The 25428-nt window shown below is 43.4% G+C and overlaps 1 protein-coding gene across 5 annotated transcripts in view; it reads left to right on the forward strand.

Moving 5' to 3' along the window:
* Positions 1 to 25428, forward strand: part of RANBP3 (RAN binding protein 3) — a 127444-nt gene that overhangs the window by 52323 nt on the left and 49693 nt on the right. For all 5 annotated transcript variants that reach the window (XM_090027098.1, XM_090027099.1, XM_090027100.1 and 2 more), the window contains 5 exons: positions 2166 to 2231; positions 5561 to 5653; positions 6407 to 6516; positions 21258 to 21377; positions 23267 to 23370. In XM_090027098.1, the coding sequence (XP_089883224.1) occupies positions 2166 to 2231; positions 5561 to 5653; positions 6407 to 6516; positions 21258 to 21377; positions 23267 to 23370 (493 nt within the window). The remainder of the gene's footprint in view (positions 1 to 2165; positions 2232 to 5560; positions 5654 to 6406; positions 6517 to 21257; positions 21378 to 23266; positions 23371 to 25428) is intronic.

A 25428-nucleotide genomic window follows, 5' to 3' on the forward strand; every position in this document is an offset into this window, starting at 1 on the left:
GTATTTTTATAATACAGAGTTTTCCAAATACAAAATTTAAGTTTAGAGAGTTACAGGTAGCTGTTTGACAATAAAAGGCAGGCTGTAAACCCTTGATGTGACAATACAGGCAACATTTACCAATGCAATATACACCAAACCTATTAGACTTGTTTCTGTGTTGCCAGCTTTACTTGAGTACTGTCTTTTTCATATGCTATTTGAGTCCTGCAGTATAGAATTCTGGCAATCTGTTAATAGTTTGTTGCTTAATCCCACCCATCATCTTCCCCTCAATTTGTGCATTTATAAAATCCAGTTACAAAAGGACTAGTGTGCTCTCAGTCTCTTTGGTGACCAAAACAAACAGGCTCCAGAAGCTGCTTGCTCTGCTTTTATAGCACTTCTAGTTTTGGAATGCTCTCCTTAGTTGATTTTGTAGCATCTTTCTCCATTCCTGGTAGACTGTTTGTTTGTACCATTTTTTAAATGGATTTCTTTTTTACTTGTCTTCTCAGTTTAATTCAGTATTTGTTTTGGTCCTTTTCCTTCTCCATCATGAAATGGAATTGTCCTTTTCAAGAAAGATTTCTTGAAAGTGAAAAGTTGTTCCCGTTTTGAGGTCACTGCTCTGGGAGCTGAACAGAATTCTTGTACGTGTAAATTCCCTGCTTTATGCCATCACAAGTTGTATTTGATAATTTAATTAAGAGAATTTCCTTTACCAATTCTCCTTCTGTTTAAAAGAAGAAAAACTTTTGTTTAGTTAAATCTGTATATGTGCATTGCACTTACTCTCTTAAAGTGGTAGAAGTATGCTATAAAGAAGGTCCAGTTGAGTATATCTTTTCCATTCTTCTTTGAGAGAGACAGTCATTCAAAAGCAAATTCCAGAAACGACTTTTTTTTTTTTTTGCTTGTCCTGGAGTTACCTTATGACGCTTCTAGAAATGTTACAGAATCTGAGAGAGAAGTTCTAGAGTTCTCACTCTGCCCAAGCTCATGATGGATAAAGCATTCAGCTGGGAATAGGGATATGCAAACCTATAATTCTGTATAAATGATGGTGCTATAAATGATGGTGCTTTTTCCTGCAATATTAGGTAAATGAAAAGCTGCAGTTGGGAAGGGGACTAAATCATTTTCACTTTTGTCTTCCTTTTTTTGCACTTAAGATATAGGGGATTAATATTAATCCTGGCGTTCCCCAGCTTTCTAGTATGAAGTGGTTAGGCGGATTTTTAAGTTGGAGAAAAAAGTGAAGTGGAGATCTGTCTGCACACGGAATTTTACATGCTAAAATTAAACATCAGATCTGTCAAGTGTGCTTCACAGCCTCTGCTTGTAGACAATACCTTGTACTTAAAATTTTAAGCACCATCGCCTCCATAAACCATTCTGCAAATTGCTATGAAATATGTGCTGTAGGACTAGTGCAACCCCTACCCTCTTTTTGAATCCTTATCTACAACTGAAGCCCTGAAATACTCTATTTTAATGTTTTTTTATAACTTACATGATGAGTAGTCACTAACCAGAAAAACGGTTGTTCTGCAAACATCTAATTTGATTTAACACTACCCTTTTCTTATTAGAAACCCAATATATCTGAATATAACATATAGTACCTTCGATTTTAAAGGTATCTTGAAATAGCTGTCATTTCCTCACATTTGCTAATCATTTGTGTTTTTCATACTGAATGGGTTATTTTGGAGCTCTTTGTCCTGTTGTATTTCTGCTTACATAAAAAAGGAAAGATCTTTTGAAACTGCTTTTCACAGTGTCTCGGAAAGGGAGGGGTGGGACACAACCTTGGGCTGTTTCCAGGTGGCTTTCCCTTGCAGAGAGAGATCTTGGATCTTCCTTGTGCCTGATGAAAATGCAGTATCTTGTGTTTAGATTATTGTGCTTTCAGCGTCAGCTTGGTGATAACTCCTACTTAAAGCATCTTTTTGTTTCTTAAGTTTGTCTTGTTTTTGCTTTTGTGCTTAAGAACTCGGGGTTTCTTATCAAATGCTCCATTAAGTGGCATATATTGCTTAAAACAATCAAACTATAAGATAATGTTTTGCAAAACCTAAAGAGCAAATAATTTTTGCTGTTACATTCATTGGAAGCTAAGACTTAATGTTACACTGAAGAAAAGGTCACCAGTGTTCTTATATTGTGTATTATGCTTCTAGAGGAAAAGAGCAGTGGATTCCGACTGAAACCGCCAACACTTATCCATGGTCAGGCACCCAGTGCAGGTAGGTTTAACTTTTTCTGAGGCAAAAGAGAAGCATCCTTGTTAAATGAAGATTTCCTTTTTATTTGCGACTTTCCTCAAATTAATCTGACAACTTGAAAGGGTTGTCATTCCAGTGAGAGGGAATTTTGAAACAAACACTGAAGTTAAGAAATTTATTTGGATATAAATATAGGACTACGCACAGACCCAACCTTTAATTACATTTAAAAGGCAGTGAAAGCTGCTGCTTCAGCTACATCAGCTGTTAAATTGCAGCTATATTGCTACAGGAACATGCAGATGCAACAAGGGCAAAAGCTCTTTAGTTTCAACAAGGAATTAAATGATTAAACTGCAGTGGTTTTGCTTCACTTGAATCACTGCAGGAGCATGCAGATGTAATACTTAGAGCATAACATCTTATATTTGTACAGTAGAACCCTGGATACTTCACAAACCCTCATCTTTGTGGAGGGGTAAGGATTCCAACCTTTTAGAGTAACCAGAGATATACAGCAAACAGGACCACTTAAATGCTCCAGCAGTTTGCTGTAGATTTATTGAAAAGGGTGCCACTTCCTCACTCAGAGCCCAGACTCCACTCATCTGGCAGAAGTGGTGCCCTTTGAATTAAAAACTATAGAAAAGAACTGAATGACTTGTCCTAAATTTAGTGGTTAGCCCTCTGTACGTTATGTGTATCATGAGCTACCCAAGTGCAACTAATCCAGGTTTTTAATTTGATATTGATATCATTGTGAAATGGAATTGGAACTCTTCTTAATGGAATTCATAATTTGTAACCAATATGGAAAGTTTTTATTTTGGGCATAGTACATGCAGGAATTAATTATAGCTTTTTTCTGGTGCCCAAAGCTGATGTACTACACTTGCATGTGCTTGGGGTGGGGTTGCATTCTCCTTGTCCCGAACTTGGATGGGGCCTGTCTCTTCAGATATTTGGAAAGGCAAACCAGTTTTTAAAAAGTGAGATGTTAATGTAAGGGTGACATTTTTTCATGGTATTTTAATAGGCTAGGGGTTTGTCTTTCATTTATTTCAGTGGAGTAATGCTAAATCATTGGGCATAGTCTACTGGAGTTAATCCAGTTGGGGTTTCCTAATAGACCAGGGGTGGGCAATTATTTTGGCTGGTGGGCCTTTTAACGAGTTTTAGTGAGCTGTTGGGGGGCTGTGCACATAAAATCTTTCAGAAGATATAATTTTAACAAATTATAGATTAAAAAAATAAGTTGTACTATATACTAAAAATCAAATGCTTACTGTAACGTTTTAGTTTTATTTAAAAAAATATTTTTGTCCTGGTTTGCTGTTTTTTTGTTTGCTTGTTTGCTTGTTTTTTTGAGTAGTGTATAAAGAAGTAAGTGCCTTATAGTCAGAATAGCCACTCTTGCATATTGTGAGTGTGGGGATGAGGGACTACATATGTGCTAGGACCTGGGAGCCAGCTGGGGGTGGTGGGTTATGTAGTGCATGCAGCAGAGCTTGCCTGGGCAGTGTGGTGCAGGTGCGTTGTGCCCTCGCCCCCCACCATTCAGCTTGTGGCGTTCCACATGGGGCTGAGCCTCACCTGGGGCAGCTCCTGTCCACATCCACCCCATACCTGGCTACAGCTGGGCAGCTCCTGTCCCAGCACATAGAGCTGGGAGTTGGCTGGGTGCTGGAGCCCCAGGTGTTGGGGCGGGAGCCACCTGGCTTTAGACCTACCCTTCCCCCTCGACCCCACCCACTGCCTTGGAGCAGCATGGGGCGGGGGGAGGAGGAGGAGCTGAGCAGTACCCAGGTGGATGAAGCAAAAGCAAGGAAGCTGTGCATGCTGGCTTGGGCTGGGCAGTGCTGTCAGTGGGTGAGAGGTGTAGTGTGGGCTGCCCTGGGTGGGAGTGGGTGGGGCGTGGCCTCATGTAGAGTGCTGTGGGGGCAGCCATGAGCTGGTTATAATCAGGTGGTGGGCTGGATCTGGGGCTATATTTTACCCACCCCTCTAACAAACTATTTAAGGTTAGTTGGACTTCTGAATCCAGATATGAATGGAAAGCTATAAGAAAATTCAGTATACTTCCAAATATCAGGTTAATTCCTAGAGGTAGTTGGAGAATTTAAGAGGTGGGGAAGATCTGAGGCCCCTGCATCAGATCTTCTACATTTTAAGGCATGGTTAACCAGTTGTCATGCCTTAAATGGTAACCTGGCCACGCATTAAAGCAATTAATGGTCTCCTGAAACAAGGGATAATCCAGGAAGTTATGCCACAAAAAATGTATGATAACTTTGTGGATTGTTCCTATCACACCATTAATTGAACATGTGGCCAGATGTGTCCCTGTGGTGGTGAGTCCCATCAGCTGGTGGGACTCCCCACTGCAGGAGCACATGGTATACCCTCAAGGCTGGGAGCCCCGTCAGCTGAGGGGGCTCCTAGCCTTAGAAGCGTGCTTCGTGTCAGTGCAGAGGGAGCCAGGGATTATGACCCCGGGCTCTTCTCGTACTGGCAAGAAGGTGAGATGGCATCTGATGCTTGATTCCCACAGTCACACCTCCTGTCTTGCAGATGTGGCATGGCAGGGGATACAATTGTGTGGATCACGCATCAGATCCTATTGTGCTTTTATGTGCATGTCTGGCAGGGACCTAAGTTATGGATCTGGGCACTGCTCTCAAATATAGCTGGGAGTATTTGTTTTGCACATTACTTTAAATTAGTGGTTCTCAGTTAGGGTGCTGTGGCACCTTGGGGTGACATGAGATCCTCTTGGGAGCACCATGGCCTGCCACCCCACGTTAGCACTGTTAAGTGTACAAACATTTTTATATATGATCTGCAATATAAACCCAGAGACTTCACATAGGAATCCAGTGTGAAATACATTCTGACCTGTTGTGGGCTTTCTTCAGGTTTTTAGCAACAGGAGAATTGCTCTATTTTCTGTGGTCAAAAATGATTGAAAATTAGTGTTTAAATGGGGTGCTGATGAATTCAGAAGTGCCTTGAATCTGAAAAGATTGAGAACTGTTCCTTTTTAAATGAACCTTTCTGACTTTCCCCCCAACGCACCTTTCGTAGTACCTTTTATTTAAATGTAAAGTTGGTGGCTGAATGAGAAATGCATGTGGATTTGTTTAAAGATTAGTAACAAAACAGTAATCTTACCCCTCTTCTGAAATAATTTTGGAGAAATAAGTGGGAAAGTGCCTTTTCCAGTGTAAATAAAATTCTACTTTTAACTTTGTCCTGTCAGATGCTTAGGGAAAACTAGATGGAAATTGAATTTTGCAACTCAGTACATTTAAATATCTGAAGGTCCTGGAAAAGTTTGCTTCCATTTTTAGGCCTCCCAAGCCAGAAACCGAAAGAACAGCAACGAAGCGTACTGCGTCCTGCAGTATTACAAGCACCGCAGCCAAAGGCTTTCTCACAAATGGGTAAATCACATTTCTCTATTGGTTTATAATTTTACCTTTACTCTGCAATATAGGTATGTTGCGGAAAACTTAGTTGCAACAGGCTTTATTTTAGATGTCTTCCAGGTTTGCCCTTTCTTTCAAAGAAAGAGACCAGAAATTAAGTGTAAACCTAAGATCGTACACAGTGACCTATATGGGCTGCAGGTAGTAAATGCAACTTGGGTGAATGGTGAGGCATTGTCTCCAGCACCAAAATAGTAGAATAGAATTCTTACAGCCGTAAGCCCTAGCATTTGGTTTTCCAGAGTATCGTTGACTTCAGTATTCTGACGTTACTTTAACTTCAGTTCATGCACTTTCCACGTTTTAGTATGAATTGCAACCTGAATTAAGCAGATTTTTCACTTCATCCTGCTTATTTTATATGTTGTGAAACTGATTTTACAAAGAGCCAAGGAAAGGTTTATAGTTTTCATTTGAATGTATAGTGTTTTTAGCTTACTTCTTTAAGCGGATCTTTATAGTGGTACCGACTTGCGTTTTTTCTAATCGCCTAGGAAATTATATTGCAGTTTTAATACCACTAGATTCTATAAAGCATTCTAAGGTTTCTAGTGCTGTTAATGTGTTACCACCAATTTTATTTGTATAGTTCTCTAGGAAGCTAGGTGTTTGTTAGGGTGGCCACTTAATTTGTTTTTTAACTTAATTGTTTTGTAACTTAATTTGTTAGGGTGGCATGTAATATTGGCATGTCATTTTTCATTATAGTTCCAAGCAGTGGGACCAATGGTATAAACACCCCGCCAGATTCTGGAGTGGCAGCTCCATCAGAATTATTAATCAGCACAACAGTGAAAAGATCAGACTCTGAAGACAAGGTAAGTTTGACAATGATCTGAGACCAATGGAAGTTGTTTGGCGGTGTTATCAAAAAAAAAACCAAAACAAAACATTAGGTTGTGAAGCCTAGCAATCTTAATATATATGAAAGTGTCCTTTGCCAAAACAGCCTAATTTGCCACTACAAATGCAACAACTGAACTGGTCTTCTTGACAGATACCTTCCATTCCTAGTAGCGGCAGTGGATATACTGCCTAGGCCAGCTTTTGGGCCAGGTTCTATTCTACTTACCCACATAAGTGGATTTAGGATTGCAGTTAGTTGCCTGCTTCATCCTGTTCAAGTACCTGGAAAAACTTAACATAAAAGGTGGGGGTGAGAGTGGGGGAGGGTCCTCTTCCTGCTGCTTTTTTGTGATTCAGTCTTGTAAGATATCTGTTACAAAAATAGATGAATTAATACATTTTCAGCCACTTGAACAGCTGGAATAAAATCACACTTTGGCATCTAAGTCTGTTTAGATGCCGAATAGTAGAGTAAAATGTGGCCCTGTGTTTCTGTTCCTAACAGAAATGAACCATTCTATCAGATCTTGTTTTTCTGCCTATTTAGCATTGTTGCCACCCTCCTACCACTATCACTAACTTTCAGTAATCTGATAAATTTGCCAACAAGAGTTTTAATAGATTTTCATTCTGGAAAAGTAGTTTCTCCCTTTTGAGAGTTGAATAATATGCTGCTTATTCAGCTCTGGTCTGCAGGTGTCTCCCTCTCTCTACTCTATATGCAGTGCGGAGTCAGGAGGAGTAGAAAACTGTTGCAAATAATGCATACAAATTGAAGCTTCTCTATAAAGGAAGAGATATCTGCATCTGGCAGTTTTTCTTGACTCATCCCCATTCTGGTGGAACTTAAAAAGCTGGTATGAGTGGAACTCTGCTGGAAATGGGAAAGAGGAAAGAGCTTTGGTGAAAGCCCACCAATCTGCCTAGTGGATGACAGGAGGTGGGTGCTGCCAGCTGGGACTGGCACGGAAGCCAGTAAGCCTGGCTTTGAAACTCAAAATGTTTTGAAACTTTCAGAACGTTTTGAGTTCCCTTGTTTCATTTCATAGCTATTTCAAAGGCTTGTTTCATTTTCATTTTGCTGTTTTGAGCTTGAAATGTCAAGAGAAATTTTGCACAGCCCTAGTAATTATCCATATTATTTTTACATCAGGCAGGGTAGGGTGGCACTTGAAAGACTAGCTGGTTTAGAGAGGCATAAGCTTTCATAGGCAACATCCTGCTTTGAAGTAGACAGCCTACAAAAGCTTATGCCTCTCTGAACCACCTTGTCTCTAAGATGCCACCTTGCCACACAGGAAGTATTAGGCACAGGCAGAGATTTTGTTTTTGCTATTTTAGATTTAAAAATTTTTGTGCCTTTTTGCCTGTTTTAAAAAAAAAAACAAACTAAACTTTTTAGTTGCATGTATTGTATTACATAATACAAATATAACCCTTCTACCAGGCCTTGTACAGCAGTAGCCCAGGCTCAGATTTAAGGGTTTAACATTGAATTCCTAAATGTGGCTCATGCCCCTATCCAGAAACCTGGGGGGGAAAAAATTAACTGGATGTTCTACAGTGAGCAAACTTCCCCACTCAAAAACAACGTTCATCGGAAACAGGTTTATTACAGGGAGGGAAAATCAATTAAATATACAACCTCAGACTTTGACCATTAAACGTTAGTGGCTAGTCTCAGTAACTAGCCAACCAGCCATAGGGAGCCATTACTTTGACCAGTCTGCTTGGAGATGGAGTCTCTCCCAGGGCTGCCATCTGAAGTTGCTACCACCTACACCAGTGTTTTCCCAACTGGTGTGCCATCAGGCATATCCAGGTGTGTTGCCACATTTTGGGCTGGAGCCAAGCCACTTGCTGCTGCTGTGGGCAGCCAGACAGATGAGGGGTGTGGCTTCAGCCAGTAATTTAAACACCGCACCACCCGCTTCCTGCTGCTCCACAGTATTCCACCCTTCGCTACCCCCTGCTGCCTGGTCTGTGGTGTTCAGCTGCTCACTACCCAATCCACTCCCTCTCTCCCCTACCCCTCCAGGCTGCGGCTGTGCCCTGCTGCTGCTTGCCCCTTTCTGCCCAGAGCGAGCTGCACCTGTGTCAGTGCTGGGAGTGGGGACTCTGCCTGTCGCCACTTGCCAGCTGGGGTGCAGGATGCGCTGATGCTGGGACCGGCACTGCCCGCTGATGCAGGCACGGCTCACTCCGGGTGGAAGGGGGCAATTGGCAGCAAGGCGTAGCCTCCACTCAGTGCTGCTGCACCTGCATCAGTGCTGGGAGCGGGGGCTCTGCCCTAGTACCGCTTGCCGCCTTCTGCCCACATCATGTTGTCCCGTGTCCCCATCCCCACCCCACCCTGGCTGGGCAAGCAGCAGCAGGGTAGAGCCCCCACTCCCAGTGCTGCTGTGCCTGCATCCCATGCCTTCCTGCCTCCCTCCCCAGGTAACATGCCCCACCCCCCCAGCTGGGCAGCTTGTCCCAGCCCCAGTCCCTCACTTCCCCATGCCCCTTCCATCCCCTCTTCCCCAACCCCTACAGACTTACCAGCTGGAGTCAGCTGCCTGTTTAGTCTATGGCCATATCTCCAAAGCAGCATCGAATCTTTTTGATCTGATTTGGCTGAATTGAATCGGGACAGTAATTTGAATCTCTAGATCAAATCACTGTCCTTCGAATTGGCCGAATCCAAAGCGAATACTTGCTGCTTTTTGTAGGCCTAATGAATAGCCCCAAAAACTCTGAACTTACCCTCAGTAGTATGATGCATGCAAAGAAGAAATGCACAGTTATCATAATAGAACATAATCATAGCTAAACCTACATAATAAGCAGAGTTATGCCAAGGAAATGCAAAGCACAATAGTACACATGACTTAGAATTGGTTTAACCATCCCCAGAATCCTTCTGTTTGTGATTTGTATTGAAACATCAATCAAAACTGGCAGTTTTTAGCTGCTTTTTATGTACTGTTTGTAAATATGTGGTTACTTAGCAACCCTTATTTGCATATACCAGTGGTTCTTAACCAGGGTACTGCAAGACCTTTTCAGTCATGCCACAACGACAGTTAAGTAACACTGCTCTATGTACAAGATTGTAGCATGTGCACATTCCACCTGCATTAGGGTTCTTGAATGGTAACAGATGGGGGAATTGCCTCAGGCTGTAACCCTTCCTGGCCTGGTCTCTTCTTGCCTCCTTCCCTACCATGATTGTTTTGGAAACAGAGGCATGTGGGACAGTTCCATCCACACACTATTTCTGGACGAAGCATTGGGAAGAACTGGATGGGGAACAGCTACAGTGCGAACCAAATCTCTCTGCATTAAGGTTTTAAAGTGCCCTAATGCAAGAAGAGCAGGCATATGTGCTACAGCACTTTCATGCTGGCTATGCAGCAGGAACGTGGGGCAGTTTTACGTGGAGGTCCAGCACTGGTTGAGAACCACTGAAGTAAACTGAGGTGCTGCCAATGGTGGTTCTCAACTGGGGGTGCCACCACATTCAACAATATTGGGGGTGGGAGGGAAGTGGTTGCCCTGACTCTCTCTCTCTCTTTTTTAAATTGAGAAGCATTGGCATACACAATCCTAACAATCTGTTTCATGGTTTTTGTTTTTGTTTTTATTTAGGCAGAAATAAAAAGCTTTTACCAACTCTGACTAGTAAAAATTGTAATCATACTAAGGTTAGAGTTAAGGTTTCATGTGCTAGTGTGACCTGAACAAAGCTTGTTTTTTGGACATGCAAGTGAGCTTGAACTGTGGTTCTAGCTATGGGGTTATGTTGCGTAGGTGATAACATGTCTGCATGGTATGGCAGTGCAAGAGGGGTGTATGGTGGGATGTGTGTGCAACACGCACGCACGTGCGCTCCCTAGTCTGGTGATGCAGCCAGGAGTTGCAGGGGCAGGAAGGCAGGGAAATGGCTGGGGGCTGGGCTACAGCTTTCCTCCTGAGGCTTCCCCTTGGTCCTACTGCTCCTGTCATGTTTGACAGGCAGCCAGGAGCAGATAAATATTTTCTGAATTTTTTAGGGGCCCTATGGGCTAGATTTTGCCCACCCTTGCCTTAAATAAAGCCCAGGCAATGATGAGCAGGAAAATTCAAAATGATGCAAAATTACATTTATATTTTTTTTTACAAATTAAACTAAATATAACACTATTTGAACCTTCAGAAATATATATGTAGGTACTTTGTTTGCTTGTGGGGTGGATGTGGGTTGTGTGTCAGGATTTGTGAGGGGAGTGTCAGGGTGTGGGATGTGGGGCTTGGGGTGTGGTTATGGGAGTATGTGGGGGGCTTATGAAAGGGTGTGGAGGTATGAGGGATTTGTAGGTGAGCATGGGCCTCCCTCCACCACACTGCCCCCTCCCCCCCATATTTGCACAGCCCCTCCAAGCAGCTCAACAGCAGGAGGCAGCAGGCCCTTGCAGTGCTTAATGGCTGTGATTAGGCAGAGTCCCTGGCAGCTCGCACACTTCTGCATGTGATGGCACTGAGTGGCCTAGTCCATTGACATACACCTTTGTACCAGACAGGGCTGGCTCCATACCAGCATATGTGGCTTGCAGCTGTGCGCCATCAGGATGGGCGGACTCTGTGCCTCCAGGTGTGGCTTCCCGCTGTAGTGCTGGAAGCCTTGTGTAGGCATAGGGCCAGCTGGCCTGGCCCAATGGCATGTGGTTCGGGAGCTTCCTGCCCAGCCTGATGGTGCATGGCTTCTGGTCCATGTGTCAGTGGGCTGCACTGGCCCTCCATGTGGGGCTTCCAGGACTCTGGTAGGAAGCTGCACATGGAGGCATAGAGTTGTGTGCCATCAGGCCAGGCAGCCTTCTGCTTGTCTCCACATGTGGCTTCCCACTGGAATGCTGGAAGCTCCACATGGAGGCATGGAGCCCTCATGGCCTGATGTGGATGGGTATGGGCCAGTTGCCAAACCCTGTGCCTTCTCCCTGCTCCCCTAGAGGCAGGAGCTCCCCTCTCCACTCTACCCATTTGTCTGGTCGCATGGCTCTATGCTCCGCATCATGGAGATGAAGGCACAGAGCCTGCCGCGGTTAAATTTTATGCAATTGTGGGGTCATGTCTTTTTATGCACAAAATTGCACAGGTGCATAGTGCCTCAGGGTGTACTTAAATCACCCACCGTAGGTCTTTGTTACTGCAAAACCCTATCTCCAATCAGCTGGTTCCCTCCCTGCCTTCATGGTACTGTTCTAGGCCTGCGTCTAACGCTGACAGGAGCACCTCTTCCACAAATTAACAAATTTGCTCCCCTCCACTGCTGCATATCTAGCTACTCTACAGGCTTTGTTCAACTACTTTGCTTGGGGGTTCTGCCTGTTGCCTATAGCAGGGCAGCTTGTCCTGAGTAGTTATCCATAACCTTATGGTTCCTGTCTTTGTGCTTCTGCAGCTGCTTGCTTTCTGGCAGGTAGCCTGATTTGGCTGTCAACCACTTGCAGCCTTGTCATGTTCATAGATTCATAGATCGTAAAGCTGGAAGGGACCTGGAAGATCAGGTCCAGCCCCCTGCACCAAGCAGGAGAGAGAGCTGGAAGTCAGATGACCCCACCGAGGTGATGGTCCAGTCTCTTCTTAAAGATTTCCAGGGTAGGTGATTGCACCACCTCTGGAGCAAGCTTTTTTCCTATTGTCAAATAGTCTTCCTAGAGTTTGTGGTCATTACTCCTAGTTTTCCCTTTGGGTGCCCCAGTGAACAGTTGCTCACCGAGCTCTTGATATATTCCGCTAGTGTAGTGGAGGTCCCCTCTCGGCCTTCCTTTCTTCAGGCTGAAGAGTCCCAGATCCCTCAGCCTTTCCTCATATGGCTTGCTGTGTAAGATTCTGATCATACGGGTGGCTCTTCTTTGGACTCTCTCAAGCTTGTCCATGTCCTTGTTAAAGTGTGGTGCCCAGAACTGGATGTAGTATTCCAGCTGTGGTCTCACCAGTGTTGAGTAGAGCAGAAGAATCACTTCCTTGGTTTTGCTGGAGATGTATCGATTTGATGCATGCCAGAGTATTATCTGCCCTACTGGCTACAGCATCGCACTGCTGGCTCATTCATACTGTGTTCTATTATTATCCCCAGGTCCCTTTCATTTGTGGTGCTAGTAAGTTTGGTGCTGCCAAGCCTGTAGGTGTGTTGGGGATTGCTTGTCCTCAAGTGGAGCACTTTACATGTCCTGACACTGAACTTCATCAGATTTCAATGTGTCCAACCTGCTAGCCTGTCTAGGTTTGCCTGTATTGGTAGCCTATCTTCAAGTGTGACCATGTTTCCCCATAACTTGGTGTTGTCTGCAAACTTGGCCAGTGAGCTTTTCACCCCTACATCCAAATTGTTAATGAAGATGTTGAAAAGTACTGGACCAAGCACCAACCTCTGTGGGTGCTTCCAACACTGCTGCCCACTTCTCTCCAGGATGTCACAGATCTGTTCACTATGACTCCTTTGGGTCCTATCCTGCAGCCAGTTTCTCACCCACATGACTGTCTTGGAGTTAAGCCCACAATCATCCAATTTTCTCATAAGGATATTGTGGGATACTAGATCAAAGGTCTTTTGGAAGCCAAGGTATACAATGTCAACCTGCTCTCTTGTGTCCAGGTGGCAAGTTGCCTGGTCATAGAAGGAAGTGAGGTTGGTAAGGCAAGATCTGCCTGCGTTGAAGTCATGCTGGCTGTCATTCAGAATCTTACCTTCTGAAAGCTTATTGCAGATAGACTCCCTGATGATCTTTTCTAGGATTTTCCCTAGAATGGAAGTTAGGCTGATTGGCGTATAGTTACCTGGGTCCTCCCTCCTGCCCTTCTTGTCCTCATTGTGCTCTGGAGAAATCCCTGAATTGTGGAAGAGTTTTGTTTTTTTTTTGCCAGGGGTTCTGCAGTCTCTTTCGCCAGGTCCTTCAGCACTCTCAGATGAAGATCATTGGGTCCTGCTGACTTGCATCCCTTCAGTTTTTGTTTGGTTTGGTTTGTTTGTTTTAAATTGGTCATACACCAGTTGTACGGCAATAGTAGGAAGGTGATTATTCCTATTGTGGTCATCCTGTTCTCTGCCTGGTGTTGTTTTCCCCTTGGTCTGGTGAAAGACTAAGCCAAAGTAGTCATTCAGGAGTTCAGCTTTCTCCTGGGTGCTGGTAACCAGCTCTCTTGAGTTGTTGAGCAATGGCCCTACACTTGTATTTGTTTTCTTCCTGTTGCATATATACCTGAAGAAGGACTTCTTGTTGTCCTTGATTGTCTTTGTCATACTCTCTTAAAACAACAGAGGCCAGAAGTGTTACAGATGCATACACATGATTTAGCTGTAATTATACCTGCTCAGTCTGAACAACTGTATAGTCGAACTTAGGTGTCCATGCATGCAGGGCTATCCATCAAAGAAAGAAATTTGGCTTGGCAGGTAAGTGCCAAAAATAATCTGCAGAGCAGGAGTGTCAAAGGTATATGGTTTGCTGGCCAGATTTGGTGCACAGAGCCATATGTATGGCTTGTGGGGCTGGTAGAGATGCCTGGAATTCTGGGGCAGGGCCTACGACTGAATACCAAGTAGCAGAAGCCCTGAAGGGCATGTGTGTTGACAGTGGGAAGACTTGAGTGACAGCTGAGTTAACCCCTGTGCCAATTCTTGACTTGCTGCTGCTAAGTCCAGATCTGACCCTTTAGAAACCCCACAGTGTGGTTTGGCTTGTAGGGGCAGTTTTGAGTTTGACACACTCTTGCTGTAGAGTCTGAAAATACAGCCACTTGAATGACCAGGAAAAAAATAGAATGTCACTGTGAGTGTCCCTGTGCCCACTACTCACCTACAGAATACAGCACAGAGATGGTGTCCTTCCCCTCCCCCCCCCAACATGCACATGCACACCCCTGTAAAAGTTCTTTTTGGTTTTAGTAATCTTCATGGAGATATTATGCCTCCTTAGGTCAGGCAGTCATTCCCTTGCGCAGGAGAACTTCCAGGAAGTGGTAATACCACTCACCTTGGCAGAATGCCTGACAGATGCTTTATATTGCCAGTTGTTGAAGTTGGGAAAGTTTAATTTTAAGTAGTTTCAAAAGGCCAAGGAACTATTTAACACAGCTTTTAGAACATCCGCTTAGATCCCTCACTGAGTGTGGAGGAGTTGCTTTGTCCCTCTGCCTCAACTGTTGTGGCAAGAGGAATTACTGGCTGGGATCCAGACCAAGGAGACCCTGGTAAGGGTACTCTACTCCACTTCACTTCTCTTTCTGTTCTGTAGCCTTCCCATACCATTCAGTGGATTAGAACTACTGCCTGCCTGTCGCATCAGCTCATCTGTCTTACAGCAAACAGAAGTGGGCCAAGGACCCCTTCTGAACCTCCAGGACTAGAGCCTGGTCTTAGTGGAGTGGGCAATCTGACTGTCTTGACCAGATCATAAGACTGTGCAAAACTGGGCCCCGATCAATACCACCCTCCCCCTCTTCCCCAGGCACCATCTGAACTTTTTGGAAAGCTGTTCTATAGATTAACCACGAGGTCTCTCCCTCCCTTAAGATTCTCAATCTAAAATTAATCTTATTTAAGGAAGGGGAAATCATGGGACATAAAAGTCAAATGCTTCACAGAGGTTCAGATCTCTAGCTACTTCAAAAGACTACAGATGTAAGGAGGGGGGATATCTCTTGATTATCTTCATCTGAAGATTCTGATTTAAGAGGTTGCTTTAGGACGGGGGTTGCAACCCATGGTATATGAAGCCATTTTGCTTGCAGCTTCCTAGTTGCCTTCTGCAGCCAGCCTGGACAGCTTGTTGTTGGCAGCAGATGCATGTGTGCCTCAGGGTGGACAGTGGGGAAGGGGCTGGGGTTACACTGCCACAACAAAGATTGAACCCCTCCCAGCTCCCCTGCTGTCCACCCCTGGCATGCCAACATCTTACAAGTTGAAGTTGTGGGTGTTTTTGCCATTCTGCCCAAAAAACATTGCTGAACCCTGCTTTAGGACAAGGATTGGCAACCTGTAGCCCTCAGAGTAATTTGGATTTGATCTGTGGAGCAGGGGCTTCGGCCAGCGTTTAGCAGCAGGAGCTGTGCCACGGCTGGGTGGTAGAGACAGAAGCTGTGCTGGGGAGGTGTCAGCTGGGTCCTAGAGCCTGTGCCCCTTCAACCTAAGCTGTCATTCCAGTCTGCTATAGGAAATCTTTGCCAACACCTGCTTTAAGGTGTACTTCTAAGAAATGCAAAGTAAAATTTTTTCTTAAGTTGCATAAATGTGCAGAGTGTACACTAGATATTTTTCACTACTTAACTGTTCACCAGCATGGTGTGCAACATGTGCAATAATTGGCTGCATCCAGATGAGCATGGCTATGCAGTATGTGGCACTGCAGATGCATCTGTGGTGCTACATACTGCATGTTCAGCTGTTGTCTACACAACAAGGGAGCAGCACAGGCTGGGTGGTGGTGGGGAGAGGGGTTGACCCCTGGATATTCAGGGGTCAGAAACTCCGCACAAAAAATCATGGATTGGCGCACACAGGAGCAGCGCTTGCCATTCAAAACCAGAGCCTGGCCAGCCAGAGACACACTCCAGTTGCTGGCCAGGCTCTGAGTGGCAGGATCACTGCTACTGCAGTCCCAGGAGGACCCCAGGTAAGGCTGCTGGGGCCCCAGCCTCTCTTACCCCACCTGGGGTAACTTGCCACGTACCAGAGGGTCTGTGGCATGGGTATTCTCCAGGGACAACTAGCAGTGGCACAAGGTACACTGCCACTGGCTGTCCCCAGGGAACCAGATGTCCATGCTTTATGTAGGCATGGCCATTGTTGGTATTGGGTTCCCTTGTCCATTCTCAAAATTCATGATGGCAAATCAAAGCAGAAAAGACCAAGTGTTAGTTATGCACCAATTCCTATAGGTATGAGTCTCTTCCACATCCCTATGTGCAAAAGGAATGATTTCTTCCATAGTGGAAGAGGGGTTGTAGTGCAAATCAGAATTAGGAACTCATAATAACACATCAGGAAAAGAAAAAAATGAACAGAGGATAGACTTTTAGGCAAGTAGTACAACAGGAAGATAAGAGATGTTCCTGGCATCCTTATAAGCCTGGGAAATTGAGGTTTTCATGTTGAACTGCAGATGTAGGTTGCCATGGCCTAAAGTTCAGATGATGGCACTTCATTATGGTATTTCATCTTTGCATCCTTCTGTAGCAGATGGATGTTGAGTGAAGCAAAGGCAGTGCTTCAGAGATGGAAGAGCTAGTAAATCTGTTGGTTTTGTTATTTCTACTCTACTCCTCCCTCAACTTCCATTTTATAAGGCTAGAAGATTCCTCAGTGAGAATCAGCTAAAATCTTATACTGATTTTGCTAACAAAAATATTTTGTTTTCCTGGAGCTAAGGGAATCATCCTTTCTAACTGCAGGGGATTTCCTGATAGTGGTCTCTTCACTATTCAGGCCCTTTGCCTGGATTCACCCATCTATAAGCATTAACTTGGTTCCTTTCTTTACTCCTGAATGTTATTGGATGAGTATCAGGCCAATGGAAATAAATAAATATATTTCTAAAAGTACTCATCTGATATCCTTATGTGGATATTGCTGTCTGTGGTTCTGATTTGGGATGCCATACTTCTATGTTGAACATTTTGGTGCTTGTGAAAGCATTCAGAGTCATAGGGACATATTATTCTAGTCACAAAGTGAATAGACTTTTTTTTTTTTTTTTTAAAACTTGGTTTTCTCAACCAATCTACAAATGTCAAAATTCAAGGTGCACACTTCAAAATCCACATCAGTGAAGGACTCTAACATTAAATATGTCATTCCACTCATTTTCCACCAAAAACCCAGCAACATGGAAGATATCAAATCTTGCTGTTTGAGATGGAAACGTTACAACATGAAGAAAAAAAGAAGGTAACCTCAACAATAACACACATACTTTTCTAAGCCTATGCAAGAAACACATCACCATTCCCAAAAAACTGAACATCTGCAATCCTGTGATCGCTACACAGCTCCACAAATGCTTCACAGCCCTGAGGGAGAACTTCAGAAAAATGTAGAAATCATCTCCTTCACATACTCTACTCCAAAAGAAATCACCTTGAGAAGGAAATCGAGACATGGTAGAAGCACTTACAAGAGATGAATCAGGGTATCTTCCCAAACATTATACAGTGTACACAAAAAGATTACCAAAGATTTATTACACCATCCATCCAACACAAAAAGAAGAAATGGAACCAGTTACTACAGGAACAACTTTCCCAGCCCCAAAACAACCTTCAGAAGAACACCACCAATACCATACAACATTCCAACATCATACTTGATGAAACAAAGTACCTCTGATGTTATGAATCTCTTCCCACACATGCACCAAAGCTGAAAAAACTGTCCTCTCCAAAGGCCTTAATTTTTGTCCAAAAAACCACCTAAATAAGATATTACAGTGTGGAGAACTAGAAGAATTTTTTTCAACACCTCCATCTGAAGGAATATTTCCACAACCAGAAGAAATCCCCTTTCAATGCTAGATCCAGTGACAACATCAATGAAAAAAATCGATGCCAAAAAATCCCCCAAACCCTCAGATTGGACACTTTACAGTAGACAAAATTCAAACCTCGATTGCTACATTGACTGCTTCAGAGAGGGAATGAACAACAAAATACTGAATAACAAATGCCACCATAACAAACAAAGAGAAGGGCCACAGAAGCTCTTAAGATCCAACCACCAAATAATAATAAAACCAGCAGATAAAGGAGGAGCTGTGGTTGTCCTTAACTGTGAAGACTATATAAAGAAGCCAGCAGACAATTCTCTGATACCACCTACTATGAAAAACTAGAGGGAGATCCAATTCCCCTTTTCACCTCAAAACCACCATTGCATCATTTCCATCTCATCTACAAGAAAAACTTCAGACCCTGATCTCTCGACTACCCAATCCAAGGACTTTTTTATGTACTCCCTAAAATCCACAAACAAAGGAACCCTGGCAGATCTATCGTTTCAAACCATGGGACGCTAACAGAAGAAATATCAGGTTTCATGGAATCCATCCTAAAACCGCTTGTCACCCAAAGACCGTTTTATCCAAAACACCACAGACTTCCTGTAAAAACTCAAAAACATAGATCATTTTCCCAGTAATACCCTCCTAGCCATCATGGCTGTCATTAGCTTATACACCAACATCCCACATTAGGATGACGTCCAAGCCTGCCTCGCATATCTACAAGAGTGAGATTACAACCTAGAGTACAGACCTAAGGATATCACTGAACTTGTACACTTCATCCTCACATGTAACTTCAGTTTCAACAACCAACACTTCCTCCAAGCTGTGGGCACAAATGTGGCCCCACAATATGCCAACCTTTTTATGGCCCACCTGGAAGAAGAATTTAAGAACTGCACCATCAAACCCTTACTATACCTGAGGTGCATAGATGACAACTTCATCATTTCGACAGAACCCCTGCAGTCTCTGACTTCCACCAAAAATTCAACAATCATCATCCCTCCAGACCATTGCTTGAATACTCTTAACACCAGCATTTCCTTCTTGGACACTATGGTCAATATCCAAAATGGTGAAATTCAAACCACCATATACAAGAAACCCACAAACCAACATTACATATCTACACAGAACCAACAATCACCCTAAACACAAGCCAAGAAAGCTGTAATTTATAGCAAAGTTCTCTGATGCTGAATTTGCACCGAGGAGAATACCCATGTTCACCACCTCAAATCTCAAAAGGGCCTTTACCAAACAAAGGCTCTCCTCTAGAGAGAGAGATCACACTTTTGAAAGACCTGCCCAGGTACCATGTGAAGATTTGCTGCACTACAAAAAGAAAATCCCCACAAATTGTATGCTATTACTTAATGACCTGTCACTCTTCCCTGGAACCTACATGGGGAAAATCCTCAAACAATTGCAACCCATACTTGGAAGAAGACCCATTTCTTAAAGAGCTATTTTCAGAACCACCCATTCTAGCCTTTAAACTAACACTGAACCTTGACACCCGCATCACCAGAAGCAAACTTCCTATGGCCAAAGCACACTGAATGGATCCAAACCATGCCAGGACAAAAAACGTAAAACCTGCCAACACATCTTGACCACTCCCACAATAATGACACCCCACAACAGAATCATCACCATTCCTGGATTTTGCACCTGTAGCTCCAGAAATGTAACATATTTCAACCAATGCACCAAATGCCCTAGTGGAAATTGCATAGGAAAGAACAAACAGCAACTGTGCACCAGAACGAATGAACATCAGAAATCTAGAGACAGGGAAACCCAATTACCTGTGGGGCCACACTTGTCACAGGACAATCACTCTCTCTCCAAGCTCTCATTTCTAATCCTCAAAGGGAGCTTACAAAACACATTCCATAGACAAGTGTATAAACTTGACTGCATAAATCTGCTGGATACAAAAAATCCTGGACTCACTATAGATTATTTGATTTATGATGCATTACAACCTGCCTGACACTTGATTCACCAGATACCTACCAGATCTAACCTCTTACACTTTTCTTTCCCCTCCTCTTCCCCCTCTCTCCTCCCCCCTTTTTCTGCCCTTTGTCTTCCTAATTTCTAGCTGTTTACTTTTTCAGTCAGTCTCTCTTCTACCTTGAATTACTACTACTGTAGAGTCTGCCTTACTCACCTTTGTTCCCCTCATGCTTTCCCCCACCTTCCCTGCTCTAGCTTTGTTTTCCTAATTTCCAACTATTTACATTCTCAATAACATCCTGTTACACATGGCTTCTTTCGTTCCTTTGAGTCTCAGAACAGGAGAGACTTCCAATGCCTGAAGAAGAGTAATTGTGCCTGACAGCTTGCAAATAACCTTTTTCCAGCTACTCGGTTTAATAAAAGATATCACATCTATTCAAAGAACCTTGCCTGCCTATGTCCTTAAACCAGCACAGCTACAACCAAAAACCTAGTAACTCATTATCCAGCATTTTTTTTGCAGATGCATTCTGCACGTTGCTGTTTAGAGCACAGTTCTCTCCTTTTTTCTTTTAGCATCTGTATTGTGAGTATGCAAGATCCTAATAATTCTATCAGTCATCTGTTAGGTAGGAGGGGTTCTGCCCATCTCTTCCTAGGTAAATTCCTTACCTAAGCTTTATCCAGAGTTGGGACCAAAGGTAGCATTGCAAAAAAGTAAGAATGTTGCAGAGCTGTGCTTTTGTGAGTTACTTTAGCCTAGCAAATTTGTTTGGATGTGCATGGTATTTTTAAGAAAGAAGTTGGTCTGAAGTAAATGGAAGATCGCAGCTATAGCTCATCTTTGGCAGTGTTTTCGGAACATCTAGATTATGGAGAAACGATTCCAGGTCTGATAAGTATATAGTCTCTATTTGGTTGATACTATATTTATGGAAGTTTCCAGACATTTCTGGATAAACTACCATAACTGTTTTGGACAGAATTAATGTTAAGGTTGCATCTGTGTTTCCAACTCCCTTTACCTCCTGCAGCCCATCACTGAAACTGTCATATGATGCACATCTATCTGTAGGATGAATTACGCTGTAATGCTGGTTTCTTCTTTTCTATCTCTTATGCCTTGCATTAATAAAAAATATTGGAAAGGGTAAATCTAGTTTATAGCAAACAATAATCTGGTTTTTTTTTTTTAATACCTTAATTTTTCTACTTTTCTCATTTAGGTGAGAGAATGCCAGAAAAAAGAGCTGAACAGTACTACAGAGGATGATAATTATGAGAAGCCAGAGCAAAATGCACAGCAAGCATTTGTGTTTGGGCAGAATTTGAGAGACCGAGTTAAGGTACTGATTTTTTTTTTTTTTTTTTTTTTGTGAGTGGTTGAACTTGGAAAAAACATAAAAGAAGTAGGACTCCAAGCTTGTTCATTAGAGAAATGCCAATTCCCATTTCATTTATGTCTTCTCAATTCTGGAAACAAAATGAAGCTTAGATTAGTAAAGCCTAAAGTTTTTTGTTTCATTTGGCACTTCTTGTTATAGCCAGTATCTGCAAGAATTTCTGTAATTATAGTTAGTTCAGTCCTCCAGATAGAAGGGGGGACAGCATTCAAAATACAAATATTTAGCTACTATTTTACTTCTCATGTTTCAAGCAATCGATGCCAAAGCAGCTTTTATTTCTAAATTGACCCCCAAAGGGCATGTACAGATTGTAAGAAAGTAGGGCTGCAAGGGACATGAAGTCATCTAATCCAGCCCCCTACTAAAGGCAGCTATCACATGATAAAAAGCTCCAACCAGCTGGAAAGTTAAACCTTAAAAAGTTGTACTAACTTTATAGCTGGTTGCTATCGAGTTATTTAACTTGTACGTGTAGCAAGGTCACCCCTGCGGCTGGGAGCCCCATCAGCTGACATGGCTCCTACCCATGGGGAGCAGTTCTCACCTTGGGGATCATGGCTGCCATGATCCTCAAGGCTTGGGGGCACACGAAACCCCTGGACCCACCTAAGGCTGGCTCCTGACTGCATCTTGTGTGCATGAGGCACAGCTGGGAGCTAAAGCCCATGAGCTGTGTGACTCTTGGTCCTGGCTGTGTGTGGCTCCTAGCCATTGGGACCTGCTGTTTGCAGATTCAGAGGGAGCCCAAGATTGGAGCCCTAGTTGCTACCTTAGAAAATTAGTCTCACCATTTTAAAAACTTAGTGTTACTGTTGAAAATGGTACTAAGGTTACTAAGTGAGTGTTACTGAGGTTTAAAGAGAAGTACTGCTCAGAGAGTGAGAAAATTAGTTTTTCCTAAAAGAAAAACACCAGCTACTACCATGCATAAGAACTATGGAATTTGGTGGTGATTCTTCTGAGCTCTTGGCCTGGGAATGAAAGCTTTTTCTTGTACTGAAACTGCAGTGGTCCTTCCATAGCAATTCTGTGCAATGCAAGTTTCCACAGGCATCTGCAGCAGCAAGAAGAGAGGAGTGAATATACATGTTTTAAACCAGTGATTCTTAAGTAGGGTGCAATCAGGTCCTTTTAAGGGAGCCACGCAGTGTTAGTACTATTGATGTACAAGCACCTTAGTGTGATCCACAGGTTAAACCAGAAGATTTCGGATAGGGATCCATAATGTCAAAAACATTCTGACAAGTTGTGGTCTTTCGGAGTTCTTTCCATCTAAAGAATTGTGCTTTTTGTCTACAGTTAAAAAAAAAAAATTATAGCTAAGAGCTGGCATTTTCTGAGGAGTGCCTTGAGTATAAAAAGGTTAAGAACCACTGCCTTTAAACAGATTAATAATCAGCATCTACTGTGAAAAAGGAGGTGTTCACAAGTATGTCTTTCCTGCATATCCAGGGAGGAAATGTGAAGAGTTTAGAACTGCAGCGATGGCAGCTAACCACCAATACTACATGGTAATAACATGCATAATAAGGCATAGGAAAAAGTTGTTGTTCTTTTTTTAATATAGTTCCAGTGCAGTTGTGTAATAGTTACCGTGTTGCCTAGACTTGGCTCATCCTGTTAATTTACAGATTAATGGATACAATATACTGGCACTTCTGCAGGGGCTCCACCTGAAACAATGGGAAACTTGCTATGATGCATTTTGTGTGGTTCTTCTATAGTGAATGAAAATATACATCTTGCAATAGAATACAGCCTATGTCATAGTTTTTAATAGCTATGAGCATCTCTTCTTTTTATACTATTACTATTTTTTTAACTTGTAGTTAGGAGATGAAAGTGATGAAACAGTTGAAGTACAGATTGCAGGACTTCCAAGTTCAGACCCTCCATCTGCAACAAATTACTTTCTTCAGTACATCAGTTCCAGGTGAGACTACCAAAAAGGTTGAGCATCTTCACTCTCTAGTGTGGATAGAGTATTATTAGTAGTGCTGCTGCTGTCTAGTGGAGATGCTTGTATTTTTCACTATGTTGAAACCTGCTGAAAACACAAGTATGTGGCTAGTAGACAGCAGCAGTACTACACTCAGGTTTTCTCAGGGGGAGTGGTTTGTTGCTTGTTTCCTTTCTTTTCTTTTTGAGATTTCCACTTTGCCTTTCAGGTTTATCAGCTTGTGCTCCTTCACTTGCACACTGGCTCTTTCTGTTTTTCTCTCTAAATGCATATATAACTTAATTTTTCTGTCTCCCACAGTATAGGGAGAGAGAGAGACAGAATAAATAAATGAAATATTTATGACTGCAAATAATATCTTCAAAATGTGAAGAGAATGTGACAGATTCAAACTGCTTGAGTTTGCAAAGAGTCTGAAATGAACCTTGCACCAGATATTGCAGAAATTCTCCACCTTTTTGTTATGGGGTATATTTCTAGATTGTCTTTGACTTAGTACAACTAGAATTCTTGGGGCCATGGGTCTATTATAGGAATTATCCTTGGTTCCCTTGAACATCTGTGGCACTGAGACAACCCAGAAGTATCTGTCTTACTATTATTAAAAGCTTCATGGTTTGTGTTTTTTGCAAAAACACAGGTTTTAAAGAACCTTGTCCTCTGTTCAGTGTATGCATTAAAAAAAAAAATAAAAAAATCCTACTATTGCACTAAGAAGATAACCTCCGAACAGTAGAATGAGGCATTTCATGTCAGTTGCCATACCTCATGGCACACAATATAAGCTGTTAGGGTTCAAACACTACCTATCCAGTGCTTGTTTCCTTTCCCTTAGAGATGGGCATAGATGATGTCTCTCTTGATTGAGGAACCATCATCTTGGACAGGATTTTTAAGCTAGTTTCTTTGCTAAGGAATTAGACTACTTAGAACAGTTTATGCTGTGTCTAACTTGGACAAGACTGGACCAGAAGCCAGACTAGGGCAAAAAATAATTAGACGGCACTCCCTCAAGCACGCAGTGTACTCTGACTCTGCATGAAGGAATCCTACAACAAGGTGGCAGTAATATTGGCATTTGTACCTTTGTGCTGACTTCAGCTGGTCCTGAGACCTCTTTGGTGCAGAGACAAGCAGAGAGGTAAAGCTGCAGGAGCACTGACTGTTGCAGGTACTATGTAGGACCATCTTGCAAGGGCCCTAAAATTGGGGCTTCTAGAAGGTTTGTCTTTGAAGTAACGTGTTTTCCAAGCTGTAGTATAATAGGCACCAACATGACTGTGCACAGAAAAGAAAACAACTGTTCCTGTCTATATACCAACATTTGCACTGGTGGCTAACCTCATAAGTAGGGATCCTGGTTTTCCCTGGTTAAGCACCTCCCCAAAAAAACAAACCCCAAACATTCTCCTGAAAAATCACAAATCTCTTTAAACCTGAAATCCATGATTAAAATTAAAGGCCCCCTGGCTCTGTTTGTGCCTCTCACTCCTGCCCCCTCCTCCCAGCCTTGCTGGTGCCCATCACCTCCCACCCAAGTCCCTGCCCCCCCAGCTGCCAGGGCTACGGACCCAGGTCCACAGCCCCTTGCCTCTGCTCCCCACTGCTGTGGGCTTGGACAGGGCAGCTCCCCACCACTGCATGCACTCCTGGGGGGGCAGAGGGGGACCTGTGCTCCCCAGATCTGTATGTGGGGCAGCTCAAACTCCCACTCCGCTTCCCCACCCAATGGCCTCCATAGCCCTGCAGGTATGACCTGGCTCAGCAGGGGACAGGGGCTGTGTGGGGATCTTCTCACTGCTACAAACTTCTTCCCTCTTCCTCACCTCCCCCCCCCCCCCCTCCCACTGCCTTGGCAGTGCACCCCCTGTGCATGCTGCTGCTTTGAGGGGCACAGCACCGTGCTGCTGCCTTCACTGTAGCCCTGCATGTAGGAGGCCCATCACTAGGGCAGCACGGGGTGAGCAGCGGTGAGGAAATCCCCATCTCCTCTGTGCCAGGTGGTGCCTGCTGGGCTGCGGAGGCCCTGGG

The sequence above is a fragment of the Crocodylus siamensis genome, chromosome 14, assembly GCF_052110815.1.
Source record: "Crocodylus siamensis isolate JL-2025a chromosome 14, ASM5211081v1, whole genome shotgun sequence".
Lineage (NCBI taxonomy): Eukaryota > Metazoa > Chordata > Crocodylia > Crocodylidae > Crocodylus > Crocodylus siamensis.